General features: G+C 50.9%; 1 protein-coding gene across 1 annotated transcript in view; it reads right to left on the bottom strand.

Annotated features, from left to right (window-relative positions):
- The window catches only part of BCAM (basal cell adhesion molecule (Lutheran blood group)), a 65,703-nt gene that overhangs the window by 6,538 nt on the left and 48,377 nt on the right, over nucleotides 1-10,788 (bottom strand). The window contains exons 10-12 of the mRNA XM_015407873.1: nucleotides 9,242-9,392; nucleotides 7,016-7,140; nucleotides 4,819-4,957 (exon numbers count right to left, since the gene is read on the bottom strand). Coding sequence (XP_015263359.1) covers nucleotides 4,819-4,957; nucleotides 7,016-7,140; nucleotides 9,242-9,392 — 415 coding nt within the window. The remainder of the gene's footprint in view (nucleotides 1-4,818; nucleotides 4,958-7,015; nucleotides 7,141-9,241; nucleotides 9,393-10,788) is intronic.

Genomic DNA, 10,788 nt, shown 5'->3' with positions numbered 1-10,788 from the left:
AGCATGTCGGGCGTGCTCGCTGGGTCTGACAGCTGCGGGAGGGGGGGAGGCGGTGGCGGCGGTAGCAAAAGGTTGGCTGGCTCCAGAGGTCTCCAGGCCCCCCGGGAGGTTGGTATCTGCGCCACAAGGCAGCCTCGCCTAGGGCGCAGAAACACCTCGAGCCGGCCCTGCAGCCCACGTGCACGGCAAGTCTGTTTTCGACAAATTACTTAATGTTCCCTCTAAGCTGTGGAGTCTTGTGAGCAAAAATTCTACTTTGTGAGCTACTGGCCTTAAAGTTGTGAGCGAGCGATTTGTCTGCTGCATAAATTAGTTTGCTCTGGAGCCATCCTTCCTCAGCTAAGGCAAAAATGTGTGAGCTGGAGGCTTAAAAACTGTGAGCTAGCTCACACTAACTCAGCTTAGAGGGAACACTGCTTAAGAGATTCAGTTAAAAGATATTAGTTACATTTTGGGGGGAACCCGTGTCAGTGCTCCCTGTAAGCTGTGGAGTCTTGTGAGAAAAAATTCCACTTTGTGAGCTGCTGGCATGAAAGATTGTGAGCGGGCGATTAGGCCATGGCATAAATGCGTTTGCTCTGGAGCCCTCTTCCCTGAGCTGAGACAAAAAAAAAAAGTGTGAGCCGGAGGCTAAAAAACTGTGAGCTAGCTCACACTAACCCAGCTTAGAGGGAACACTGACCCGTGTATACATGTCCGTGAGGAAGCTCCAGGCGAAATGCATCAGGGTTTTTTACGCTATTGGAATACATTTGTCTTTCCGCTGCAGTGTGGTTTTCTTCCTTCATCGCTCTGTTTGTAACAGGGCTATTATGGAGTATTTCCACAGTCATCAATAATACAAGGACTGGGTTTTTAACATCAGCGAAAACATTTTGCACATCTTTGCAGACCCAGGGCACTCAAAGTGTATAGGATAGATCAAATGCATGAGAGAGAGATTTCTCTTTGTTGCCGGTGAAAGAGTATTATTGATCTGACGAGGAAGATGGGCTGTGGGGGGAGGATGAAGAAGAAGACACTGGATTTATACCCTGCCCTTCACTCGGAGTCTCAGAGCAGCTTACAATCTCCTTCCCCTCCCCCTCCCTACAGCAGGCACCCTGTGAGGTAGGTGGGGCCGAGAGAGCTCTTTCGAGGACTGCCCTTGAGAGAACAGCTCTGAGAGAACTTGTGACTGACAGAAGAAGAGGAGGAGGAGGAGGAGACTGGATTCATACCCCACCCTTCACTACCTGAAAGAGTCTCAGAGTGGCTTACAATCTCCTTCCCCTCCCCCTCCCCACAACAGGCACCCTGTGAGGTAGGTGGGGCTGAGAGAGCTCTTTCGAGGACTGCTCCTGAGAGAACAGCTCCGAGAGAACTTGTGACTGACCCAAGGTCTCACCAGCAGCTGCATGGGGGGGGGGAGTGGGGAATCAAACCCGGTTCTCCCAGATTTATAGTCCGGGCCCCTAACCACTACACCAAAACTGCAGAGAAGCAGGATGGGGCAGGGCCGGATTTGTGCTTTTGGGGTCAGGCCTTGAAATGCTTCTTCCTGGGCTCTGCAGAAGCAGAATCACGTGACCCTTAGCCATGCCTGCTCACAAGCAAGCCCCACCAGAGTGGAATGATGACATTTACTCCCATGTAAAGCATGCACAGGAGTGAGGCATAAATTATCCAGCACAAAACAAGCATGAGGATCACCGCTGATCATTTAAAACGCTTGCCGTGGAATTCAGCCCCTTTCAGTACAGAGTTACGATTTGAGCACAGGATTTGCACGACCAAGACCCCAACCTCCCAGCCCTGTTCCCCAAGCTCCCCCCTTTCTCTAGAGTAACCCACGCAAGTGGAACCAGAGCACGCCACAACCAGAGATCATAACTGAGGCCCTCCTGCCTAGCAGGGAACTCAAGTGAGCAGTCCGGGGACTGATTTCGACGTGACGCCGGGGACCGATTTCAATGTGACACCGGCGAGGTGGAAGTGCTCTCCGGTGAGGATTTGCGCACACTTGACATCTTGTTGAGTGCAGGCCGCCGACCGTGTGTTCTGCGAAGCATATTTTGCAAGGGCGGTGGGGGCCCAGTTTCGGCAAGTCGCTGCGGGACTGCAAAGCCGCCCCCACGAGAGTGCTTCCACCTCGCCGGCGTCACATCGGAACTGGGCCCAAGTGGCACAGGATGCGGGGGAAGGAGAAACTGGAGACACCAGCCAAATAGCTGGGGACGGGGAGGATGGAAAGCGACCTACTGGGGAACTTTGAACGTCCACTCCAATTTAGCTAAAAGCTTCCTAAACCTAAGGTGAAGACAGAAATTGGGGGTGTGGAGGCGAAGGAAGGCTTCATAAGAAATATTTAAAAAGCTAAATTAAATACCTTTTAAACTGTAAGCGGTAGCTTTAAATTAAAGAGGACATTGGGTTCGTTTGAACATTGTTGGTGGAGGTGCAAGGTTATCACGGCATTTTGGGAACAGGTTTTAAATCAGATTAGGACTGGTTTAATATACCTTTGGAACCAGACCTCTTATTTCTAAACTACTGGTCAGATCTAGATAGGCCAAAATCTACTAAAGAATTAATAGCCACATTATTGATTGCAGCGAAAACAACCATAGTTGCTAAATGGAGAGATAAGGCAGGGCTTTCCATAAAGATGTGGCATAACAAAATATGAAATCTATATATAATGCAAAAAATCACCAATCAAATAACGCAAAATAATACGGATACGGATATGTCCTCCAAATTTGTAGTAAAGTGGTTTCCTGTATTAGGTTATTTGTCTTCTCACAGTGTGGTTCCTAAAAAAATTGGTTCGTATGAACTGGCTTAAGATCTGACATTAAAAAGGTTGTATGCTATGTTTGGTAGTCGGTTGACTTAAATTTGGTGTTATGGTCCACTTCTCTAATGCAACATAGTAGAGAAGTATTTTTGTATGATGTTCTATGCATCTTATATGTTCAATACCTTACTTATAATGAGGTTGTACAGTACTGATGTGTTTAGGGGTGTGCAAAAAAACCCAACAAAATTCATCCCGGTTTGGATTCGGCCGAATCGGGCAGAATCAATTTCAGAGGGCAGAAAGACTCCGGCATGTCAATTTCGGCAGTAGGAGCCCATTGCCAAGCAAATGTCAATTTCGGCCCCATTATATCCTATGGGCCATTGAAGTCAATGGCGAAAACATAGGGTATATTCTGGGGGCTGGAGGAGAGGGGGTTTGAGGGAGAGGCTCCAAACTCGCAGGATAGCTGCTGTGGCCTCTCCTCAAGATACCCACCAGGTTTCAAGAAGATTGGACCAGGGGGTCCAATTCTATGGGCCCCCAAACAGTTTACCCCCATCCCCTCTATTGTTCTCTATGGTGGTGGGGGGAGAAATTCGGCGGCAATTCGGCGGCAAGCCGATTCAGAACAGAGAATCCGAATCGGCCCGCAGCAGTCCGAAAGGGGCCTGAATGGGCCATTTTCAGGGGTGGTGCATTCGGTTCAGACGAACCGAAGGCACATCCCTAGACGTGTTCTTGTTTTGTATATATGCTGTAATAAACTCTATTTTTTTAAAAAAAATTAATTAAAAAGGACATTTTAAAGAAAAGGCAAGTCTAGACTGCTAACATCCCGGGCTGGACAGAGAGGCTCCGAGGAGGGTCAGCTCTGAGTTGGGAAATAACTGGAGATTGGGGGGCGGAGCCTGAGGAGGGCGGGGCTTAGGCCAGGGAGGGACTTCAAGGGATCTACTACCCTCAAATCCTAACTATCTGGAATGGATACATTTTTGACACACAGGTGTTTAGGCTGAGCTCTTATCATATAAGTTTTAGAAGTGAAAAGTAGATTAGACTGAGTACAAGGCTGGTTATGTGCAATATACAGAGACTGAGTGGAGATTGATTGGAAACAAAATGTAATATATCTTTCAGTACGCATGTCTGTATTGTTTTAATTGATTAAAATTTTGAAAGAAAAAAAAAGGGAGTCTAATGCCATATAGAGGAGCTGCGGTGGCTGAAGAGTCTAATGCCATATAGAGGAGCTGCGGTGGCTCCAGTGGTTAAGACGCTGAACTGCAGGCTGTGGAAGGTCGCTAGTTCAGCAGTTCGAGACCCCAGTGTGTCGCATGACGGAGTGAGCTCCCGTCTCTGGTTCCAGCTCCTGCCAACCTAGCAGTTCGAAAGCAAGAAATTTCAAGTAGATAAATAGGGACCACTTCGGTGGGAAGGTCACAGCGTTCCGTGCGCCTTGGTGTTTAGTCATGCCGGCCACATGACCACGGAAACGTCTTCGGACAGCGCTGGCTCTTCGGCTTTGAAACGGAGATGAGCACCGCAACCCTAGAGTCGGATTCAACTGGCTTTCGAGCAAGGGAAACCTTTACCTTTACCTTAATGCCATATAGACTCCCATCCTTATCCAGGCGAACTGATCTTTGTTGCCCGGAGGTCAGTCGTAACAGAAGGAGATCACCAGTCATCACCTGGAGGTTGTCAACCCTAGAGGCCCCTGACAGATGGCAGGTGCCTGCTTCCCCCCACACACACATTGTGCCGGTCCTGTCAATACCTGCTTCCCCTCCCCAACTGGGCACGCCCCATAACCTTCCACCCGCACCCAGCCGGTGTGGACGAAGGTGAGATCCAAGGGCAGCGTCTCCTCGTTCCCAGACATCGCCCACTATTCAATCTGGACAGTAACTCAGCCAAACGGCCATTATCCCTGCGCGGCGAACAACTGGCACGGGCCCAGCGCCCGCATCCCGTGCTCGTGTCCTCGGAGGCGAAGCATCACAACCCCTCGCTTCTCTCTCGGGGCCACTCACCGGTCTCCAGCCGGAACGTCCACTCGTCCAAGCCGTGCTGGTTTTTCGCCAAGCACTTAACCCCGCTCTCGGCCAGCTCCGGCGTCACCTCCACGGACATCCTGCTGGTCACTCGGTTGCCAGAGCTATTCGTGGAAGGCTGGGAGAAGCAAGGGGGTGGGAAAGGGAAATGAGTGCCCGTCCCTGCCTTGGATTCCCAGCTCTCTCTGTTTCGCCTCTGTCCGTCTCTGCGGGACCCATAAGAAGAGCCCTGCTGGATCAGACCAGTGAGGGTTCATCTTGTCCAGCATCTTGTTTCATACAGTGGCCAACCAGTTCCTTTGGAGGGCCAACAACAGGGCAGAGAGACTGAGGCCTTCATAACAACATCAGAAGAGCCCTGCTGGATCAGACCATCCAGTCCAGCATCCTGTCTCACACAGGGGCCAACCAGTTCCTCTGGAGGGCCAACAGCAGGACATAGAGGCGGAGGCCTTCATAAGAACATAAAAGGAGCCCTGCTGGATCAGACCAGTGAGGGTCCATCTAGTCTAGCATCTGCCTCCTCTGTGAGGGCAGATCTGTGCATTCCCCCCCCCCATAGTTAGCAATCCAAAACAGTACAGTGGCACCTTTAAGACCAAGTTTTATTCAGGTACAAGCTCTCCCTCCTCTGCAAGGACAGATCTGCACGTTCCACCCCCCCCAATAGCTGGCAATCCAAAACAGTCCAGTGGAGCCTGAGCGGTGGGTGTTGCCTTCTGACACACTTCCGGTGATGTCAGGGGGTGTGGCATATGCAAATAAGTTATGCTCATGAGCTCCTGCACCTCTTTTCCTACGAAATGACCCCCGGTTGAACTCGATTTTAGTGCAGAATGGGGCGGGGGGGAGCCTGGACTAAAAAGAAGGTTGAATTCTACTTTAGTGCAGAATGGCAGGGCGGGGCGGGGAAAGAACCTGGATCAAAAAGACGGTTGAATTCGATTTTAGTGCAGAATTGCTTGGAGGACACAGCCGTGAACATGGATTAAAAGGAGCGTGTGGAAAGGGCCAAGGTCTCTTGCCCTGAAAACCCCTCGGGGGTCACTGTAAGTCAGTGGGGACCTGATGGCCCGTTCTGTTACCGTCAGACTTTCAAGACAATGTTCTCTGCAGCTGCTGCTGCTATGTAGCTGTGGAGAAAGTGAGTGATATCTGGGTAACAGACTCTTTTTAGAAAACCTGCAGCGTCGCTTGGTCCTCCGGGAAAGCTTCCGCTGCCGTTCCTAATGAGAAAAATCGCAAAAAACCCACGCAGCCCTAGATGGCGAGATGGATGTGATCTATAGGTCACATTCAGAATACATAAAGACAAATAATCTGCCCGGCGAGGTGGTGGTAAGATTCTCCGGAAGATAAATAAATACGTGAGGGACCAGATTTTAAAAGCAACACATGGAACTACCCTTAAAATTGATGGAAAGGAGATAAGAGGTTTGAAAGACATTCCCTTTGAAATAAGGGGGGGGAATGAAAAAATACAGAGACTTGGCTTTGTTTCTTCAAAAGAATAACAGATCCAAAGGCATACTCTTCAGATTTAAAGATAAGAGGGGGGGGAAATTGACTCTGCTATGAAAGCGAGAGAGTTTCTGCAGCAAAAACTGGATCCAACAGGAGAAGAGGATGAGAAGAGCAATAAGGGGAGTGTTGGTGAAACTCTTACTGGAGAATACTCGGATTCGGAACGTGGAGGGGCTGCCCCCAAGCGAGGGTATCAATTGAGGGAAAGGAGGCAAATGAAAAGCTAATTTTCTCTGAAGTTTGACGTTTGATTCTTATTATTTAACCGTTCTTTTGTATGGTTCTTTACTAAGTCAGAATACCCGGTCTTGAAATATTTAAGTGAATTTAACGATCCCCTTCAATGTAACAAATTACTCTCTTTTTTTTATTTAAAGCTATTTTATTGTAAGCATTCTAGGACCACCACCTCTTGGGTTTTTTTGTGGTTAATCTTTCTCCCGTAGTTTATAGTTTCCCTTTCCCTATTTTCTTGTCGTTTTCAGAAAATAAATAAAAAATTTTAAAAAGAGAGAAAAACGGCAAAAAAAACCCCCACCCCACAGCCCTAGATGGCACGGAGGGGCGTGGAGAGGAAGGCCTTTCGGTCGACGCTCTCCCCCGCAGATATTCCCAGCTAGCATTGCCCCGCCGCCGCCTGCCCCGTACTCACCTCTCCGGAGACGCTCCAGGTGATCTGTGGTTCCGGGTGGCCCAAAGCGGAACACGTCAACGTCACCTTCTGGTCGGGGCTGTAGTAATGGCTCGGCGACACAGGGCGCTCCAGTTCCGGCTTCCCTGTTTGGGGGGACAAATTGGGATGAATTGGATTTTGTTCCATTTGCAAAGTGCCCTCCCCCGGAGGGAGGCTGCAACTAGAACCTTGGGGGTAAATGGGCTCTTTTTGTAGCAGGAACTCCTTTGCATATTAGGCGACACCCCCCCTACTGTAGCCAATCCTCCAAGAGCTTACAGTAACCCCTGTAAGAAGAGCTTTGTAAGCTCTTAGAGGATTGGCTACAGTAGGGGGGTGTCGCCTAATATGCAAAGGAGTTCCTGCTACAGAAAGAGCCCTGGGTGTTCCGCCCTGAGAACAGACGCCAGGGGCCGTGGTGTAGCGGCAGGAGACCCGCTTTGCATGCAGAAGGTGTCGGGCTCAATCCCCTGGAGACTAAACCCTACGAGGAAAGGCTGAGGGATTTGGGAACGTTCAGTCTGGAGAACTGGAGGCTGGGGGGGCGGCAGGATTGCTCTCTTGAAGTCCTCGAAGGGCTGTCGCCTAGAGGAGAGCAAGGAGCTGTTCCCTGTTGGCTGCAGAGGGGAGGACTCGCGAGAATGGGTTGAAATTACGGGCGGGAAGGTACCAGTTGGAAAGCAACGGACTGCAGAACTCCCCCCCCCCCAAAAAAAGTTAAGAGTCGTTGAGAAGTGGAATCGGCTGCCTAGGGAGGTGGCGAGCTCCCCCTCCCTGGCTGTCTTCAAGCAGCGGCTGGACGAACACTCGTCAGGGATGCTCTAGGGTGGTCCTGCGTTGAGCAGGGGGCTGGACTAGATGGCCTCTAGAGACCCTTCTGACTCTATGAGTGAACACATGAGGTTGCCTTATACTGAATCAGAGCCTTTGTCCATCAAGGTCAGACTCCTGTCTACTCAGATGGACAGTGGCTCTCCAGGGTCTCAAGCGGAGGTCTTTTGCATCACCTACTGCTTGGCCCTTTTTAACGGGAGATGCTGAGGATCGAAACTGGGACCTCCTGCATGCCAAGCAGGGGCTCTGCTACTGAGCTACAGCCCCACTTCGTGGATCTCCAGGGTCTCAGGCAGAGGTCTTTCAGGTCATCTATTGCCTAGTCCTTTGATTGGAGAATCCAGGAATTGAACCTGGGACCTTCTGCATGCCAAGCAGAGGCTCTGCCACTGAGCCACAGCCCCTTACGAAATGATTCTATGTCTCTTTAAGACAGGGTCTCAGGATGCAGGAAGCCAGCGAGGTTAAAATGTTGGGAGAGGATGGCCGAGACGAGTTTCCAGCCCACACTCAGCTGTGGAGAAGAAAATGCTGGAAGGAGAGAGGGAACAGCCCTCCCCCTTCTCCTTCCTTTTGTTCGCTTTTTCCTCCTCCACATGCAGCTGCTGGTGTGACCGTGGGTCGGTCACAAGTTCTCCCAGAGCTCTTCTCTCAAGAGCAGTTCTCTAGAGAGCTCTCTCAGCCTCTCCTACTGCACAGGGTGTCTGTTGTGGGGAGGGGGAAGGGGAAGGAGATCGGCAGGCCTTACGGGAACCAGCAGGGCCAGAATTCCAAAAGCCCTCCCACTGTTGCCCCCCCTTCGAGCACCAAGAAGACAGAGCATTTCTGCCCCAGACATAAGAACAGAAGAGAAGCCATGTTGAATCAGGCCAATGACCCATCCAGTTCAACACTCTGTGCCACACAGTGGCCAAAACCCAGGGGCCATCGGGAGGTCCACCAGCGGGGCCAGAACTCCAGGAGCCCTCCCTCGGTTGCCCCCCGAGCACCAAGGAGACAGAGCATCACCACCCCAGACATAAGAACAGAAGAGAAGCCATGTTGAATCAGGTCAATGGCCCATCCAGTCCAACACTCTGTGCCACACAGTGGCCAAAACCCAGGGGCCCATCGGGAGGTCCACCGGTGGGGCCAGGACACTAGAAGCCCTCCCACTGTGGCCCCCCCAAGCCCCAAGGAGTCAGAGCATCACTGCCCCAGAAGGAGTCCTTTTGTTCCACACTTAGACTTTGGATTTTTTAAAAAAATCCCCGTTGGCCAAGGAGTGGCTTCCAAGTTTCTGAAGGAAACGAAACCTTTCGCTGGATCGCTCCCTCAGAGAGGGCTGTTGTTGCGTGTCCAATGGTTTAAGGTTTCGTTATCTGGGAATACGAAGCTCAGTGCAGTTTTCGGTTTGCGGAGTTGCAAATTTAAGATACAGTGTATAGGGATGAGGCCGGAACGAGGCCGGCTGCGTCGTGACGACAGGCGGAGAGCAAAGGACACGGACCGCGACGTGCCAAGAATCCTTCTTGTGCTCTAACTGTGTAACAGAACGAGGACATCTGGTGAACCTCGGAGTGCTCCAGAAAACTCTGATATACCGAGGCACGCTTTTTGCCCCGAATCACAAACAATCTGAGCTATTCCCTACTCTTGCTTCCAAGGAGACTGACTTTTCTTTTCTTTTTTGGAGCCCTCGGAGAGGATTTTTTTATTATTTTTTATCAAACTACAAAACTACTACAGGAAAAAAGGGAAGGGGGGGACTACATATATAGGATAAAGCAAAAGAACCCACTACTAACTAAAAACCCAAGAGAGATCTTCACTAGCTTAGTTACAACAAATCTTCACTTCACTTAGATTATTATAAACTGAGTCAAACATTTATATTGGAGACTGACTTTTCAAGTCCGCGACTCAGAAGAGCTCCCTCCTCCTGTTATCTCTGTATGAGTTACTGATCCGAACAGGCATCCTGGTTGGAAAGGAGCCGACAACTCGTACAGAGACACAGCAGGCAGGCTCCTCGGCTGGCAGGGACTGATTGGCTGCAGAGTCTATTTCTGGGGGCTGAGGGAACGTATTTACCTGTGGGCCACCCGGGCCCGTAGCTACTGTGGGGCATTTCAGGGCGCCGCCCCCTCAAATGTGAGGCACGCCCCCACCACAGCTGCTGCCCCACTCTCCCCTCCCTCCTCCCGTGACATTAAAACGGCCCTCCAGTTGATTGGCGGGAGCATGTGGCCCGCCGATCAGCTGGAGGCCTCTTTAAATCTCGACCGGCCACCACATGCCAATGAGGAAGAAAAGCAGAAGCGGTCAGCCGACCCTGGGGACTTTGATGAAGACACTAAAAACTCCATCTGCCAGCTGTGTGTGCATGCCCCTAATTTGTTGGTCAATTTTGTGAGCTGCCTCAAGGCCCGTAGACAATGAAAAAACAGAGTTTAACCCCCCCTTTTAATTAAATAAATGAAGAAGAAGGGGGGGGGGAGATTGGATTTATACCCCACCCTTCACTACCCAAAAGAGTCTCAGAGCAGCTTACAATCTCCTTTCCCTTCCCCTCCCCACAACAGATACCCTGTGAGGTACGCGGGGCTGAGAGAGCTCCTTCCAGAACTGTCCTTGAGAGAACAGCTCTGAGAGAACTTGTGACTGACCCAAGGTCACTCAGCTGGCTGCATGGGGGAGGAGTGGGGAATCCAGGGGTCATTTCCTGCAGGAGCGCACAGGAGCGGAGCTCCGGCACGAAAGAGTCCAGGGGGCGGGCACACGCAACAAGCCCCACCCCCTGCTCCCAGCAGCCCTCAGTCAGAGCAAGAAACAGCCAGGTAAGTTGCAGAGACCCCCCCCAGGCCCCCCGGTCCAAAACAGTCCAGTGGCACCTTTAAGACCAAGTTTTATTCAGGTACAAGCTCTCCCTCCTCTGC

This window comes from Gekko japonicus, unplaced genomic scaffold (genome assembly GCF_001447785.1).
Source record: "Gekko japonicus isolate JY-2015 unplaced genomic scaffold, Gekko_japonicus_V1.1 scaffold3949, whole genome shotgun sequence".
Taxonomy (NCBI): Eukaryota; Metazoa; Chordata; class Lepidosauria; order Squamata; family Gekkonidae; genus Gekko; species Gekko japonicus.
The sequence above is the reverse complement of the archived record's forward strand: the minus strand, read 5'-3'. Positions and strand labels throughout refer to the sequence as shown.